At 39.5% G+C, this 19,009-nt stretch overlaps 1 protein-coding gene across 6 annotated transcripts in view; it reads right to left on the bottom strand.

Moving 5' to 3' along the window:
• LOC140464909 (uncharacterized) overlaps positions 1–19,009 on the bottom strand; it is a 188,261-nt gene that overhangs the window by 21,252 nt on the left and 148,000 nt on the right. For all 6 annotated transcript variants that reach the window (XR_011955014.1, XM_072560518.1, XM_072560519.1 and 3 more), the window contains 7 exons: positions 16,163–16,268; positions 12,807–12,900; positions 12,611–12,720; positions 10,518–10,659; positions 8,947–9,017; positions 6,277–6,405; positions 217–369 (listed from right to left, as the gene is read on the bottom strand). Coding sequence is in view for 5 of the 6 variants with exons in the window: in XM_072560518.1 (XP_072416619.1) it covers positions 217–369; positions 6,277–6,405; positions 8,947–9,017; positions 10,518–10,659; positions 12,611–12,720; positions 12,807–12,900; positions 16,163–16,268 (805 nt within the window). In the remaining variant the exon portion in view is untranslated. The remainder of the gene's footprint in view (positions 1–216; positions 370–6,276; positions 6,406–8,946; positions 9,018–10,517; positions 10,660–12,610; positions 12,721–12,806; positions 12,901–16,162; positions 16,269–19,009) is intronic.

Here is a 19,009-nt window from a genome sequence, read left to right as displayed (position 1 = left end):
TTTAGGCTCGCCTTAAGGTTTCTAAGGGCTTCTGTCATTATTCATTATTTTAGTATTCAAGTTAGTAATCTAGTGCATTTAACTTACATGTAAATATATTGCAGAATATCATTTCAAAAGACCACAACAGTCAATAATTGTTAACAATGGTGGTTAACTGCTGTGTGAAATATGGTCATTTTATTTGGTTTTATCTGTAGAGACAGCAATACATACCCCTTTTCTTTGATAAGAAGTTTTGATATGAATTCTTTGGCATCTTCAGAGACATTTTCAAATTCTGCATCATCCAAGTCCCATTTACAAACAAGAATGTTATTGAGTGTCTCATTGTCATCTTCCCCAAGAAATGGAGAGAGTCCACTCAGCCTTTAGGTCATAAAAGCAGGGAAACAGGGTAAGGATTAATCAAAAGCCATTGGGTAAATTCCAGCTAATCACACAGCTATTATTATGTGCAATAACAGAAAAAAAGTAACAGAGGCAGTGATGGGAGAAACAGTAATGTCTTGACCACTCACCATATGTCATGAGTCATTAATACTCATCAAGCATTTGTGTCAGTGTATAAGAGCTCTTCCGTAAAGAAAAAACATGGGGAGATGATTTATTATGCCCACCAGTAATGGTAAAACCATAAGTACAAGTGCAAAGAATTAATTACTCCTCAAATAACAAAGAGGAGATGTCTTTTTCCTGGTGTTGCATTCTCATCATTGTGAAGAACAAGTTTTAGAAAATGTATGAATTAATAAACAATCAATCCAGATGCAATCGATCCAAATCATCAGCACAATTCTAGTTCTAGTTTGACAATCAGCACGTACTTGATGATTGTGGAACCAAATGTAATTCCTTAATATACATACATTGTGGATGCCAAGGAGGAAGTAGCTGTGACTTTGCTGTTGAAATAATGATGAATTGAATATGTTCACCGTTTTTAGTGCGTAAATTGTCGAGCCGCTTGTGATAATGAAGAGACACAATTGCAATTGTGGATCACTACAAGTTTATGAATGATTTGTGCACTCCACCCTAAGCCCTAAGAAAACAATAGCTCACCCTCAACCTCTCCATCCGTTTCCTGAGATTGTGTATTGATTATTCATTCAACCCACACCAGAGAATTGGAGCCGGTATTTAATATTGTAATATTTAATAACCTTTGAATGAGGAGGTATAGATGCCCCTATGATAGCAGTCACATTCCTCCATTTCATTAAGGGAACTGTACTGTTTTGTTCCAAAGATAGTAAATCATTTAAGATGTTTTTAATTTGTTTTTTTTCTTACTTTTCATTTTTCTTTATCCTTTATCCTTCTCTTCGCTCTTCTGTGTCTGATTTGACTCTGATGCACCCTTTTTCCCCATTTTTAAAAAATCTCACTGCTTTAGCAGACGGATTGTTGGGCCCATTGAGTCAAGGTCTCAGATGCCTTGCTGCCTTCGCCATGCCATTATCAGCTCTAACTTCCAGCGGCTTACAGGACAAATATTTCCAAATTGAAAAATAAGGCAGCAAGTCTAAGTAAGGGTCATGCAATGAGATACGTTGCTCCAGCAAAATCCAAACCTCTGGTTCATAGTTGTCTAGCTTCTTTCCCCAGGCCAGGTTTCTCTAAGGAATTCTTAAATGTGGAAGCTATCTGGCATAGAAACTCAGAAACATAGAAATGGGAGCAGGAGTAGTTATTCTGCCCTTCGAGCTTTCTCCATCATTCAATATGACCATGGCTGATCTTCCAACTCAGTCTCCGTACTGGAGGTTTCCACAGGCTCACCCACTCTCTGTGTGAAGAAATGTCTTCTCAGCTCAGTGGTTCAGTGTCATAAAGTTCAGAAAATATTCCTGAAGGAGCCATTCAGTGTGAACACAGTAGGGGTTCACTTCTTGAATAGCTTTCATTAATTCAAGGCCAAAACACAAATGAGGCTCCTACTTCACTATCACAGTGCTTAGCACTGCTGCCTCACAGCACCAGAGATCCGGGTTCAATTCCGGCCTCGGGCAACTGTCTGTGCGGAGTTTGCATATTCTCCCTGTGTCTGCATGGGTTTCCTCCGGGTGCTCCGGTTTCCTCCCACAGTCCAAAGATGAGAAGGTTGGGTGAATTAGCCTTGCAAAATTGCACGTAGTGTTAGGTGAAGGGGAAAATGTAGGTGAATGGGTCAGGGTGGGTTGCTCTTCAGAGGGTCAGTGTGGACTTGTTGGACCGAAGGGCCTGTTTCCATGCTGTAAGTAATCTCAACTAATCTAATCTGATCTCCTACAATCTATATTCCATCAAATTGAACTGTATAATCTGATCAACGCTATGCATTATCTTGTTTATAATAGACTTTTCTGTCTCACCATTTGAAATGCTGTTTAAGTCAAAATTTTAAATTAACCAATGCTTTTATTTCCAGACAAATTTCAGCCAAATGTGTTAGTGTGCTTGTCAACTATATTGAACTGCACAGTGCTAGTCCCATGGTATTTATGCAGTTCTACTAGAGTTCTATGGGAAGCTAGCCAGGCCTTTAATCATTGTAAGTTGTTAACAATTCAGAGTGATGAAGGACACTGAACAAACCAACATGATGATATTGTGGCTCCCTTAAAGATCCATTGGTGAGAAATTAGGTGGCATAGTGGCTCAGGAGTTAACACTGTTGCCTCACAGCATCAGGGACCTGGGTTCGATTCCAGCCTTGGGTGACTGTTTGTGCATTTGCTCTGTGTCTGTGCGGGTTTCCTCCCACAGTCTAAAGATGTGTAGGTTAAGTGAATTGGACAAGCTAAATTGCCCATTGTGTTCAGGGATGTGGAGGTTAGGTGCATTAGACAGGAGAAATGTAGGGTAATGGATCTGGGTGGGATACTCTTCAGAGAGTCAGTGTGGACTTGTTGGGTCGAAAGGCCTGTTTCCACACTGTAGTAATTCTAATTCTAAAAAAAAGGAATTTCGGCTACCACTTTAATTAAGGTTAACAAAATAGAGATCTCCTCAGTGCTGCTGCTGGGGTGTGCAGATCATAAATGTTTCCCTGAGCAAAAGTAGGAAGGAAAACTACAGTTACATGTCTTATGATTGGAAAAACCTGCAAGTTATTGGATTGCAAGTCAGCTTTAGCAATGCCAAATGATCACAGGCTTCTCTAATCCACATTGTGACTGTTGGGTGGAGGACTTCTTACTTAGGAATGTCCCAAGACCAAGAAGAACTCAGGGAGCAGAAGCACACAATAATAAATCATAGAAACAAAGAGAAAATAGTAATATAAAAATGACTGCCCTTTACTGTGCTGCATCAACACTTTTCACTATATCTCAGTACATAGAGTCATAGAGATGTACAGCACGGAAACAGACCCTTCGGTCCAACTCCTCCATGCCGACCAGATATCCCAACCCAATCTAGTCCCACCTGCCAGCACCCAGCCCGTATATCTCCAAACCCTTCCTATTCATATACCCATCCAAATGTCTTTTAAATGTTGCAGTTGTACTAGCCTCCACCACTTCCTCTCATTCCATCCATGTACCACACTCTGAGTGAAAAAGTTGTCCCTTAGGTCTCTTTAATATCTTTCCCCTCTCATCCTAAACCTATGCCCTCTAGTTCTGGTCTCCCCCACCCTAGGGAAAAGACTTTGTCTATTTATCCTATCCATAACCTTTGAACCTCTGTTCACATTCTAATTCCTGACCTCCATTATCTTCAATGTCTGAATTTTTTAGTTAAACCTATACAGAATATGTAATTCAAACTCAGATTCACTTCAATATTAGTTATTTTGGAATAGTTGAAAGTAGTACTCTTATCTAAATGTGCAAATGAACAATTTCTAAAACTATTTGTCAGAGTGAAGGTATTGGCACAAGGACCTGGGCTGTTTTTGGACTGCAGCTGTATCGCTGAAGAGAGTGAGGTAAAATAACTCAGAGAAAGGGCAAAGTAAGGATTTACCATTATAGGCCTCGAAGGAATTGTAAATATTGGTGATTGGGGCTCCCTACTGCAGGAGATGCTCTGGGGAGGGCGAATCGACACACATGCACATTCAATTTTAATTCAAGCATGATAATAATATAATTGCAAAAGTAAAAAGAAGTCAAAAAGGTGACATCCTGAAAAGAACATGTCAGTATTTCAGCCATTTGATCAGAGCTGAAGAGCTGCAGAGACTATTCAAGAGGGCAAACTGGAGGGCAGCAGAAAAGAGGGGTCACCCTTGGCTTAGGTGGATGATGGATGTTGCAAAGTGGTTGCAGATGAGCTCCCGGGGATGTGTGAAGATGGTGCAAAACAGATGAATGCGACACACAGTTAACAGCAGGAGTAGCAGGAGATCATAAAGTAGCAAACGTGACACACAAACGCAGGAATTGGGGTATACCACATTTCTTTTAAAGTTCTAACATTTTGAAATGTGAAGAAGTGCTGTCTAATTATACCCAACATGTTTTTTCCAGGCATGCTGAACATTCAGGCAGACTATGGATGAATATTCCAGTGGTTACAAATATGGTTTACCGTACAGTGAATGTGAGCACTTAATTAAGTAGAAATGGCTTTGGCCAAACTAACCAAAACTTCCCATTTTCAAATGAAAGCAAAGCTTTGTGGCACTTGATGCACATCAAAAGTATCGGACGGCACCTCTCAAGGTTCAAGTTTCTGTAAATCATGAGCAGGTCTGCTCATGTGGTTGTCATGTGGAGGTGGGAACTGGTTTGGGCTGTGAAGGTCACACTTGAAAGAGCTTTCTGATTCTTGGCTTTTGAGTTTTACTGGCAGTGGTGGGTCGGGGCAGAATTTTGGAAATGTGTGAGCCCCAAATCAGGTATGGTACATCAGTATGGTCTGGGAGCTTGGGGAAAACCTGCTGATCTTACTGCCACAGTCCCATTTAAAGGAAAGTCTGCAAAGTCCTAATCGGAAGATCTTCCCAGGGGTGTAGGAGGAGACCAGGGAGTGCAGGAGGAGAAATGTAGCATCAGGAAGCTGGGGTTTGGGAGATTTCTGCTGGGAATGGACCATGTTGACAGAGGGGTGTGGGGTTTGGGAGTACTTCTGCTTTTCCCAGCCCCCAAAAAACATTCTGAGAAAAAGATCATTTTCACAGCCTTATGTTGGCCTCTTCAAGCCAGTAAGCTTCACTGGCTGTGGTTCTGCTGCTGACTGAATAGGGTTACTTCTGACTGAAGCTAATCTAATATTTAAATACATAGTAGGTTCTTGCTGTCAGCCTTCAATGGGAGCCTTGTTGGTGACATGATTTGATGATTTATTGATGATATGATTTCAAGATTTGTTGATGACATAATTTCATGATTTGTTGATGATGATTTGATGATTTGTTGATGACATGATTTGATGATTTGTTAATGATATGATTTGATGATCTGAAGATTTGTTGATGATATGGTTCGCTGCTGTCAAAATGGCAGCAGGCAGCAATGCTACTTGCCAGTGCTAGATGTTAAATCTTTGCACTACTCACTACTTGAAGGTTTGTTAAAATCCCAACCTCACCATCTCTGAGATGACGACGGGCAGATAAGTGGTGGGATGCCAGCTATGGAAATACATCTGACCATCACTGAAAGTCAATCAGTGCTTATTATTAAACTTAGAAAGCAAACATAACATGATGGCTGTCACCAGCCCACCAGACCCTCACTAGCTCACAAAGAGAAGCATCTGAAGATAAGAACTGAGGCACTAACTGTGGACTGTTTAGAGTTAAAATGGTTGGGACTGTTGATGAAAATTAACAGTGGTGGCACTCTGAAGGTACAAAACAGATTCTATAGTTTCAAAGACATTAAGACAGGGCTTCCCACATGCGGTTTGGAGCCACAGACTTCAACACTGTGATGGTTACTGGGAACTCCCAATGACTGCTACAAGGTCCCTTTAAATCCTGCCTGCACCGCCTAACCATAACCTTTAAATGCTGGCAGACTCTCTTTCTAATGCTGGGCATGGCCTAACTGACCAATTTCCAAGGCCTGATTCCTGCTCCAAAAAAAGTAATTCAAAAGGTAAATGTTTTCTACTTGTGATTTAAACACCCCACCACTACTCTCACAACCCAATATCTGCCCCTATCCTACACACACACAAATTTGAACCCCCTGGAGATAAGTTGTCACAAGAGGGAATTTTCAGGAAAAAGAAACTTTATTCAGGAAGACAAAACCTAAGGAAATAGATGTTGTTAACAAACATTTTAATGCCTCTTGCTCTCAACAATCCTTTGTGATTTGATTTTATACTTACAGCATATATGTAATCACCCCAAGGCTCCACATATCCGTAGGGAATGAAACAAAGTCATAATTCACAACCTCAGGAGCAAGGAATTCTGGAGTTCCAAAGTTGATTTTTAGTTTCTCTCTTGGTTTATATCTAACAGAATAAACAAAATAATCTTAAATTAGGTTGCAATGCTACACAACAGTACCAACACCTAAATTCCAGCAGTATTAGCTAATTGTGTCTTGGTGGCCAAAAGCACCTATCCCACCAGGTCCTATTTTCTCAGCAGGCGAAAGTGAGGACTGCAGATGCTGAAGATTACAGTCGAGAGTGTGGTGCTGGAAAAGCACAGCAGGTCAGGCAGCATCCGAGAAGCAGGAAAATCAACTTTTTGGGCAAAAGCCCTTTGTCAGGAACGAGCATTCCTGATGAATGATTTTTGCCCGAAACGTCGATTCTCTTGCTCCTTGGATGTTGCCTGACCTGCTGCACTTTTCCAGCACCACACTCTTGACGCTATTTTCTCAAGTGGCTAATGTTCTAATGGAGGTCAAAGAAAACGATTAAAAAACATTTTGAAGCTTTCCCTAAAGTGCCATTTATGATCATTAGGAGCTTCTTACTGATCATTCACAATGGTGACACATATTCATTAAATTGTATCAGGCTTAAGGTCACAATGCTTTTGTGATAAGCCTTAATCTTGTGTTCTTGTTTGAGACTTCAGACATCCACTAGAGTGTTGAATCAACTTCACCTCAGGGAAAACATCACCTGATTAACAGCTCTGACTCTCAAATGAATTATCTCACAATTTTTATTTACACAACTGAAGGTGTTTTGAGTGCTTGCATTTTTGACTGTTGATATTTTAAAGGGTCTAGATGATTGACACTTTCATTATGCTACAGTGAAAGCTACTTTCATAAATGCATAACTTTTTTAAAAAGCAATTCTTTACAATTTCCTGTTGTCACTATAGGATTGATTCACATTGAATGATCAGTGGTCGAAGTAGCATCAAAGTGTCATATGTTACCATTAAAGAAATGATTGGATGTGGGATGAAGGGGCATAGGCAAGCATGGAAGGAATATGGGACTTTGGTGGTGGGTGCAGGGACAAAACCTGGCATGGGAGGAATGGTCATATCATTGAAAAGGTTCGCTCTTCCAGACAATGATTCATAATACCTCAAAGGTGTTATGAGCAATGAGTCCTTTAAAACCTGACAGTGCCTCTACAAAATGTGCAGAGGACTAGGACATACTTATCTCACTATGGAGATGACTAGGTTGAGAGTGTAGAGACAGGGCTCATGAGCCTAGACCAGCCCACTGCCCTTACCCTACACTGATAAAAATAAGAAACCTCAGAAATGGAAGTAGGAATCTGGAATTGGGTTCCTGCTGCCATTTTTACCCTACCATGGCTCCATAAAAACATAGCCCCTGCCTCTACTGGGAGGCCCAGCAACCTGTGTAATGTATTAACTCTTTCTCAATCAGCTCCACCAGCTTCAATAATTTGTGTACGTGTACCCTCGATTCAACAGCTTCACATTATCTGCTGATAGCTCACAAAAATATAGAGTTGACATAACCTTGAAAAATGTAACTATTCACCAGTCAACCACACTAAACAGCTCAATATTGTATTAAACGACAACTGGACCATATCTTGAGGCATAACGACCAGGCCCTCGAGCCTCCTTGGCTATTCAATGAGATCATGACTCATCCCCTACTTCAAGACCATTTTCCAGCATTTTTCAAATATAGTTTGATGTTTTTGATATGTTGAGATATCCTGAGTGAAGGAATTCCTCCTCATCTCAGTTCTAAGCAACTGATACGTTATTCTGTGACTGTCTCCACTGATTTTAAAAACCCACCCTCACCCCTCAACCAAGGGAATCATTGTGAAAAAAAACAAAGGACAATGCTAGGCATGCTCTGCCTGAAGACAGGATCATTGTTGAAGCTTCAACCTGGATTGTTTCCTTGTTAGTTGTCGTTAGTGCTGGTATACCATTGTCTCCCATTGAGGGATAGGTTTCAGGTCCACCTCAGGCAGAGCAAGAATTCAATGTGCACTATTGATGCTAATCTAAAGCTACAGTGAAAGCTACTTTCATAAATGCATAACTTTTTTAAAAAGAAATTCTTTACAATATCCTGTTGTCACTATAGGATTAATTCACATTGAATGATCAGTGGTCGAAGTATATCTACACATTAACCCGCTAGCCAATCGAACTAATCAGCCCTCAACTTGAGACACTTCGCTTGAAAATAGTCATTAAGTAGTTGATTCAAACTTGGACAAATTAGTTACTTTCAGGGAAAACTACTGAACTGAGAAATGGAAGGAAAGAATGATGAGAGCTCAAAATGATTTCTCTTCCAGTACTGTGGATCCAATTGATTTTTTTAAAATGAAGCACTGATGCGCTTACTCAGTTTTCTTTACAAAACTCTTCTGAAGCAAACAAATCAAATTTAAGAAGCTGACATTATCATACTGTCAGCAGACTACAGCTTTTTTAGGGTGATACCATTGCCACTTCAAAGAACATTTTATGTCACAATTTTTTGCTATTTCTGTCAGACACACTGAGACATGCTCCTGCATTACAAGTCTTAAAAAAAAATAAATGAGCTTCATTGTTCACAAATAAATATAATTTACCTTCTGGCCAATCCAAAGTCGATTATCTTTACTTGGTTGGCTTCCCGATTGACACACAAAATATTCTCAGGCTGAAAATATAAAACATTGAAAAAATCAAGTTGTACCAAAGCTGTCCCCTCCACTGTATCAACATGTTCATTAATGTTCCGCGTGGACTCCAAACTAAGCAACATTCCCAAGCCTATTCTGTTCCTTGATGGATTTATCATTTTGAGAAAGGAAGCTTCTGCTGACATAACTGTTTCAAATGTTTCACTGAATTCAATTTCAATTTACCTGGTTCTACGTGTAGGTGTATTTGGGAGCAATGATTTGGAACTTGCCACATATACTAGACGGCACAATAAGCCCCTTGAATCACAGGATCACTACAGTCTTGAAACAGGCCATTCAACTCTCCGAAGAGCAGCCCACCCAGACACCCCCTCTCCAACCAAGTGCAATGGGACCTTGCACTTCCCATTGTTAATCCACCTAGCCTGCACATCCCTGGACACCATGGGCAATTTATCATGGCCAATTCACCTAACTTGTACATTTTTGACTGTGGGAGGAAACTGGAGCACGAAACCCACACAGTCTGTTCTACCACTCAATTAGATAATTTCTGATCAGTAACTCAACTCCATTTATTTGCATTTTCACTTTATCCCTTATTGCACTATATTATTTGATATTTCATATACTTTTAACATCTTTGTCCCTGACTACTAAAGTCCTACCAAGTTTGCACTGGGTCTTCTTTAATTGTGCTCTTCAACTGTCTGTCAATTATCCTTGTCTTATTAGTAATGGGTATATCCCTTTTCCTCTCCAAACCAGGGGCCTCTCAGTTCAAATCCCAACAGAGCAGCTGGTGGAATTCAAATTGAATCAAAAGTTAGTCTCAAATAATGATGTCATGAAACTATCACTGATTGTTTTAAAAAAGCATCTTGTTCCATTAAATTCTTCAAGGAAGGAAATCTGCCAGCTTAACCAGGTCTAACCTACATGTGACACCTCCAGCAATATGGTTGACTCTTAACTGCTCACTGAAAGGTCTGAGCAAGCCACTGAATTCATGGGCATTAGTGGGCAGCACAGTGCCAGAGACCCTGGTTAAATTCCCGCCTCGAGCAACTATGTGGAGTTTGCACATTCTCCCCGTGTCTGTGTAGGTTTCCTCTGGGTGCTCCTGTTTCCTCCCACATTCCAAAGATGTGCAGGTTAGGTGAATTGGCCATGCTAGATTGCCCGTAGTGTTAGGTGGAGGGGTAAATGTAGGGGAATGGGTTTGGGTGGGTTGCTCTTCGGAGGGTTGGTGTGGACTTGTTGGGTCGAAGTAAGTTATCTAATCTAAAAAGGAATGCTCAACAAATGCTGTCCTTGCCCAGATCCTATGAAGTAATTTTAAAGCAGCATCTGGAGTCTTGATCCCCCACATAAATGCAAGAGGACCGTTTATCTATCTCAAACATTAAGTTCAAGTGTTACATTTAACTTTAAATAGCCCTTGCTTTCTTTAGATAAATTACATAATATTATCTCACATGTAATGAAATCCATAAACCTATGACAGGGTTTACCTTTAGATCCAGGTGAAGGATGTACCTCTGGTGCATATATTGAAGTCCTTCACAGATCTGTTTTACAAACAGGATTGTGTCCATTTCTGTTAAATTGTAGCTTTCGTCTATAATCCTGTCAAATAGCTCCCCTCCATCGATACTATGGGGGGAGAAATAAACATCAGAGAATTAATCTCTCAATTTTGTTAAGCAATTTCCTGTGATAATTGTGTATCAGAAAATGCCAAACTCTTGAGCTTTGACTAATTATCGTACAGATTGCCTTCAGATTTCCATTCGGTTTAATGGAAATAACTGCAGCTGGGCACTGATTAGGATCAGACCTTGCTGCAAAAGTGTCCAATTAAAATGTCATCATATTGGCCATCATCCCTCCAAGTTCCACTGATTAATTATGGTGCAACACATTGCGGGTGGCTTTTCACTGCTGTCCCACCCAACCCCAATATAATTTTTCAGTAGCTGGCTCCCCCTTTGCTGTCTAAGGTTCCAGTGGAGAAACTTTTGATCAATGTTTTCATACCTACTTAGTGAAAATGCTCAAAGAAAATTAAAAGCAATACAGTTCTTGTTTAATGCCATAATTTGTTTTGCTTTCTTAGATTTCTCACAGCGATATCCTCGAAATCAATACACGGTTCCGCTAGACTTCAGAACTCTCCTGCAGGTTTGGCAACTCTAATGACAAATGCTTCTACTGTCTTGATTATTAATGACTTAACACTTATTTCATACTTAACACATCTGTCATTGCTCACTGAAAATAACCTCCTTGTTGAATGGAATACCGTCTGTATCACAATATTCGAGACAAAGATTATTGCATTAATCCAGCATTAAGATTCACAACTGTCATTTCTTTATAATTAAATATCTTTCAGGCAACAAGCTTTCCTGTCTGGTAGACTTGTGCTGAAGACCCAAGCTAGGATTTGAATGCAAAAACCAGACTGATTGACACTTCAGTTCAATGATTAAGGAGTGTTGCATTGCCAGAAGTGCAGTCTTTTGGATAAGACATTACATTGAGACACAAATTTCCCATTAAAAGAGCATAAAAGAAACTATTATATTACTCAAGGAAAAGTTGCCGAACTTGTCCAATCGATCAGTCACCTATCAGACAACATCAGTAAAGTAGATTGTCTAGGCCCAATATTATCTGTGGAAACCCAATACATGCATATTGTTTGGTGGATTTCCCCCACATAAGATCATTTAAAAAGAAATCAATTGGCTGCGATTTGGAGATGTTCGTGAAAAGCTTTATATATAATACAGGCGGTTCCCTTCTTCCAAAAAAGACCAGTTTAAACAGTGACAATCTATATATTCCATATATAGGACTATATATAAAGGGAGGGCTTTTATTGGCTTGATTAAATTGTTAGATTGCCCTAAATTCTTGACTGAAACTCTGTTGCATTACCACTGCAATATTTTGAGTTTTAAATTTATTTTATACGAAAAATGAAAAATTGAATAAATAAGTCATGTCAGAGTTGATACTTCTGGTTGGACATATTCAGGGAGGATTACATACATGACCTTTTGTCTCCCAATCTAGTCTAGTAACGTGCACAACCATCTTCCGATCTCAAATGAGAAATCAACAAACTTTTCACTATCTGGCTGTTTGATTCTCAACATTTGTCAAACTGCAATTTATCTCGTCTCCAATTTTTGATAACTATGAAATGAAAGAAAATTTATAGATGCACATAACCCACTTAATCCCTCTCTAATTTTTTTCCTCTTGGTAGCTCACTGCTGAAAATCAGTCTTCATTTCTTCGTAACCCTGAAACAATCCTGGATGGCTATAACACTAAATTGAGACAACAGTCCACCCTAAATTATTTTTTCATCAAGCTGGTCAGGTGTGCTATGACACATCTCTAGGATAGGTGTAACTTGAAAGTGGATTTTCTGTCACAGAGGTAGGGACACTACCATTGTGTCACAAAGGCCCCTCACAGTCAATGTTAAGGTCATGTAATTGGGCATCCTTAAGTATACCTTTTGTGAATAAAGTTGCACAAATTGCCATTCTAATAGATGTTTTGTTGAGATAAATTTGCAGGTACTCACTATTCCATGACCAGAGTGATATCATTCCTTGACTCAAAAGCATCGTACAGCTGGATGAGGTTTGTGTGATTCAGCTGATTCATGACTTGGATCTCATTCCTTACCTCCTCCTGTTAATTAATAACAATGTGCATGATGATAAAAAAGTCAAATTATTTCTGTGGTACACAGCTAACATTATACACACTGACTATACCTTATGCTTTGCTGCTCTGGTTTTGATTATTTTGGCTGCTAAGGTAAGACCTGTAGACTTTTCTACACATTTGTGCACTTGTCCAAACCGTCCTCTGTAATAAACAGTCAAATACAGAAATACAATTGAAAAACAATAATAGTTCAAGCAACAGCCACACTATTACCGAAATAATATTTCCACAATAGGAACATTTACATCACTGAAAAGAGACTTGTTGCCAAACATTTTCGTCTGCGCTCATTAGGGCAAATACAAGAATGCCAAAATTCAAATGGTCAGGTCATCGCATATGATTTGAGGAGCCACTGCAGATGTGATGGGCTGAACTGCCTCCTTCTACACTATAACAATGCCGTGATTCTTTGATGCAGGAGAAAGGGAGCTGATTACAGTAGTATCTTCTGAAAAAGTAATAGTTCTGAAAAGGTTAATGTTGGAAATTAAGCTGCATCAGATGTCATGGACTTGGATGAAAAAAAGATTGAACATTTTAGGATCTTGTCGGGTGATGATCCACACATTTCCCAAGAGTCCTCGTGACAATGTCTAATGTATGAATATAACTTGTACTTAATTGTTTTCATGCAATAAATTGCAGCTCGTTTAAGAGTTTCTTCTCTTTCAGGCTCACTATTAGTTTTCCTCTACCATTGTAAATGAAGTATTCCCTCAGACCCAGTCAAAGAAAGGTGTTGGTAGCAGCAAACTGTCAAAACCACAGGCTGGTAGTGTTTGGCATCACAGCACATGTAAATGTATCCATCAGGAAGTTGAACAATATGATTGCAAGAACTCTGGCCCAGTGTGAATTCACAGGTAGTATTTGCTTGATGCAACTGAATAAGGTTATAACTTAGAATGTTAGGGTAGTTCTAGCTTGGTAAGGTTGGTTGTCAGTGAAAAGCTGCAGTTCACCTGTGCAGAGGAGTGCTTAACCTTCTGATTCCCCAAAGCCTGTCCACGAAATTCAGGGCTCAAGTCAGGAGTGTGATAGAATATTCTCCATTTGCTCAGATGACTGAAGCTGTGACAATGCTCAAAAGCTTGACACCATCCAAGACAAAGCAGTCCAATTGACTCATGCCACATTCATAATGATTCAGTCTCTCCACCACTCATGCTCAGCAGCAGTAATGTGTGCCATCAATAAGATACATTGCAGAAACTTGCCAAGGCTCCTTAAACCAATGACTTCTGTCAAGAAGGACATGGGAAACAGATAGATGGGAGTATCACCATAAGTTCCCCTCCAAGCCACTGACCATCCTGACTTGGAAATATATTATTATTTCTTTAGTGTTGCTGCAACAACCTCTTGGAACTTCCTCCCTAATGGCATTGTGAGTCTACCCACAACAAATGGACTGCAGCAATTCAATCAAGCAGCTCAACACCACCTTCTCAAGTGTAACCAGGACATGGGCAATAAATGATAGCCAAGCCAGTGGCACCCATATCCCATGAAAGAATAAAACAAAGAGCAGTCACTTACATAATGAGGTTAAATCGGCAAAAGTGAACACTTGTAAGTCCTTGTGAGTTTAATGAGATTCGATGACATGCCATGACAGTAACATCTGGGAGGAATCTCTGAGAAATCTGTGGGATCTATCTTGATCATATTTGTTATTTGATATGCATTGCAGTATGTTTGATCAAAACCCTATTGTCCATATTTATTACTAGTTAATTCTGGGTGTTGAAATATTTTGTTTTTTTTTAATAACATAATTTGCATATGTATTGTACTTTGTACTAACATTCTTACGTTATTTTGTAAATTTTATTTCTGTTTGTTCATCCTCTCAGTAAGATCTCTGGATCTCATGTCTGATTTTAAAAAAGATTTCTGGTCCCTAGCCGGATTGTAACATAAATTTGGCAGTCTTGTCTGAGACTGTAGGGCACATGTAAGAAATAGGTTTGTTGTTGACATAAATTAGGTTTTGGATGAAGAAAGTAAATGTAATGTGATTATAGCCAAGTCCTTCAAATTCAGGGCATAATCTTCAAGCTCACCCACGCTTATTCATTAAAGAAGTTGACAAACCAAATAATGCATTCACTGGAGTGTAAAGAGCAATAAGGAGGCATTACAGGAGTATCCATCAACTCCATAATTCTCCTGCCTTCTCCCTGTAATTGGCAGAAACATGAGCCATCACACTGCTTCCTAATCCTCTCCCCTCATTCACGCAGGTTTAATGACAGTGCTTCAGATATTGGCTTCAAACTCGTTAATGTCTCCTTCATGTTTCAGGACCAGCCAGAATCAGAGATTCCTGCCTGCCTACTCTTGTTGTTCCTCCAAACAAAGATCCTGTCTCTTGCAGAGCAGTAAGGGTGGGAGAGAGGGAATCCACAATTGGAGAGGCAGGAGCGAGACAGTCACTGATTAGAGCAACACTTCCTCCCAAATTGTGTACTGCCCACATAAGGGGATGCCTTTCTACCATTACATGTGCCCAAGATTCAACTTTCCCTGGTATTTTGGGGATTTCGGAGGCCTGCCTTCCAATGTATTTTGATCATTGACCTATTGGATTTTAAAAAATTTAATTTCATTAATTCATCATCTACATGATGATCACATGAATCCTTATAATCCAACTGTACCTACATTAACTGTAAAGATTTTACCCATTCAAAAGGCAATCTCCCCAAAATGAAGAACAACACAGCACACATTTTAGTTGTGAAGGTGGCATCGTTGTTCCGGGAGTTTTCAAGCTGTCCAGATGATGTAATATAAAGTACATCCTGGAGCTGGTCAGATTGGGAAGCAGATGGGCTGTTAACCAGGAAAGCCTGTGGTTGAAGGTTCCAACCATGACCTTTGTTGTGAGTCCCCAAAAGTGGGAAATGCTGGTAGATGCCAGTGAGGAATCAGACCAGCAATTCAGAGGAAGGAAGGACCGGTTGAAATTATTGTTTTGGAGAAGGGCTGTTTTGGATAAACTAGAAGAAGGTTTCTTTGGCAGGCTTGGGGGTGAACATTTCTGCTCCTCCTGGCCCACAAGCAGTGCTGGAAAGGCATCCACTCTGCCCTCTCCAGCTACCAGATTTCCTGAGCCCTGGGTAATCTGGCCAGTCAGCAATTAGCTCAACTGATTACCAAAATATCAGGAGCAGAGACTCAGTTAGATATCACAATGATGGACCCACTCCTCCAGAGGAAGTTACTTGAGAAGCTACGAAACACTCCTTGGTTAAAACAGAAGCAGACAGGTTGATATTGTATTTTTTTTTAAATTGCCTTTCTGTGACCTTGAACTGCTCAGTATGGAGAGGAGTGAGTTAAAGTGTATCTTTAACCATGAATCATTTACAGAAGGACATCAAACAGAACTGACCCTCCAAGGACTTCAGATTTGTAGATTGTATAGTAATTGCTGATGTGGGCCATGTTGGCTGAGACAATTCGATGTTCAAATGGAGCAGGTGGAGCAGGGCCATCATCTAGACCAGAAAAGACAAAAATATATAAGAGCATAAATACAATAAAATATGTTGGGGCCTGTGCAGCTGTATAAAGGGAAAAAAAAATTCATAGGACACCAGAAGATTGACATTGACTGCTCATTAATGGAGTATCAGCCAAAGATTGAAAGCAAAGACTAGTTGGATTTACGGGGGTGAAAATTTCAAAACAGATAATACATACGGAATAAAATGTGCCCATGGTAAATAACAATTGAACTATCCATAACTCAACCACATCGTAAAGCAAATGCTACAGGAACAAGAATGGTAGTTTCTGCATCCAATTCCACTTCAACCATCAGCCCTGATTTTAACCAGAGTTAGAGATCAAGTGGGCAGAGGACCATGGTGTGTGCCAAAACCCTTTACCTCAACAACCCAAGTCTTGCTCTTCAATACTCTTGTTAGGAATCATCAGCTGGCAAGAAAATTCAGAATGGCAAGTGGCTTCCAATCAGCACCAAATGTATCATCACCTTCAACGAGATAAATCTCAGGCAAGGGTTTGAAGGGTGTGTGGAAGGAAATGGGATGGAGACGGTGGATGATGGAAGACCTAAACTTTCTTGGTCAGTCCTCCGTGAGGAGGGTTCCTGTTCCTCCTGGTCCCACTCAGCAAATGGAAAAGTAAAAAGCTTACCGGCTGGTGCCATCTCTGGCTCTGGATCCTTTTTGTAATATCTTCAGTTAGCTGAGAAGCCATGATAACTTCCCAATCAGGTTTCAAGTTAAAATTGCAGCAGAGCCCACTCATTATGTTATTCCATCATTTAATAAGAAAGGTAGAAACCAGGAAACTACAGGTCTATCACTTTCGTGCCAACTTTTGGGAAGCTACTGGAATATGTGATGTTACATGGTTTCACATTTTGAACATGAATGCTTAATTTATTTGAGTGTTTTGATTCAAGTCACATCACAATTTAGTCTTTAGGTTGCAAATTTGTTACTTGAACAAAATACCATGATTATTATTGTTATGATCAATCTGTCATTAAGAAATGAATGATTCTGAATTTGAATAAAATTAAGCTATTCAGAAAAAGTCCAGGTGGGTTTGTTAAAGGTAATTCCAGCCCGACTAATTTTTAAAATTTTTTTTTTGAGAAGGTCACTGATAAGGTTTTAGGAATACCTAGAGATGTTTATTCAGGATCCCTTTGACAAGGTGCTTGAAAGGGCATTCTTAACATAACTGACAATGCATGAAAATTGGAGGGATGTTTGGATTTAGGATAGACATTGTTTGAGAGTTTACCAAATCACTGAAAGTTAGTGGGCAGGTGCAAAGAGCACATGAGATAGTTTAATGGTTTATTGGCCTTTATCTCAAATGGGATGGAATAGAAAAGGAAGGAACTTGTGAGTTAGTGTTAGCTATCCTTGATCAGACCCCACCGAGGATTTTGAGTTCAATTTCAGGCATGGATGTCAAGAAGGGTGTACTCATCTTGGTGGTATAGCACAGATTCTCCAAATTAATACCAAGACTTGAAGGGCTAAGTTATGAGGCCAGGTTTCATAGATTCTGCTTATATTACCCTGAGCTTAAAAAATGTACGGATGGTCCAACTGATGTATGTAAAATACTGAAGAGATTCAATAGAGAATTATCTTGGATTGAACATCCAAGAACAAGAGATCACAATCGTACAGTTATAATGAAGCCATTTGGGAGAGAAACACAAAAGCACTTTTTTGTACTAATGGTGGATATCTAGAATTACCGTTCTAAGAAAGGCTACGGTCAACTGAGCTTTACAAAATGAAGATGGGTAAGATTTTTACTGTAAAAGGACATAATGGGAAGGAATGAAAAGTGGGTACAGTCATTTGAAGTTAACATCAACCATGAACTAATTAATTAAATAAGGTGCTGAACAATTTAAACATGCTCCTAAATACTGGTTACTGCTGGGTAGCTGGGGTTAAAATCATCACTGATGGCAGGGCATTCCTTAATCACAACACCTAACAATTTGCTTCATTTGTTTCACTGCTGCATAACTGGATTCTTTTATGGATTCAGTTGAAGGTCTCATTTTAATTTCAAACATTTTTCTGCCTTACTCTGTCCAATATTCCAATGAAAATTATAGATCAGACTATTTCCAACTTGATAATTAGCAATGAACTGAGATCATTTCTTTTAACTGGTTGGTCAAGACAGCTAAATGCAAACAGTGGGAATGGTGGAAGACTGAAGTGAAATGTGATTCTGGGGGCAGAGAAACTCAACAAGGTCAGGCTGAGGGGTCTGCATAAGAAGAGAAGAACAAGATCAGAGTTAACAGAACAACTAAGTTGAAGTGAGCAGGAGAAAGGGATGAAATGGCTAAATAACTCAAAAGAAATATTTAGGGAACTGAAGGTGAATGAATTAAGAATGTGAAAATTTCCTACCTGTGTTATGTCCTAGATGTAGTGAAATTATCAACAGCTTTATTAGGAACATGTTTACTGTTTCACTCTACCTCATACAGAAGTAGCTCCCTAAGATCAAGTGTTTGCCAACAGTAGTTTGTAACCCAATACATATAGCAATAAAAACTTAATATTTTAGAAACTATTCAGAGCTTAATTAATATAAAGGTGATAATACAACAAAAGGTAAAAATCTGAAACAAAAACTGAAGATGCTGGAAATAAGTCAATCAGCATCTGTGGGGAGCAAAGTGCATATACCCAGAAGTGGTAATGGCTGTTTTTTTGACCTT

Source organism: Chiloscyllium punctatum, chromosome 41, assembly GCF_047496795.1.
Source record: "Chiloscyllium punctatum isolate Juve2018m chromosome 41, sChiPun1.3, whole genome shotgun sequence".
Lineage (NCBI taxonomy): Eukaryota > Metazoa > Chordata > Chondrichthyes > Orectolobiformes > Hemiscylliidae > Chiloscyllium > Chiloscyllium punctatum.
This window is presented reverse-complemented; position numbering and strand designations above follow the sequence as displayed.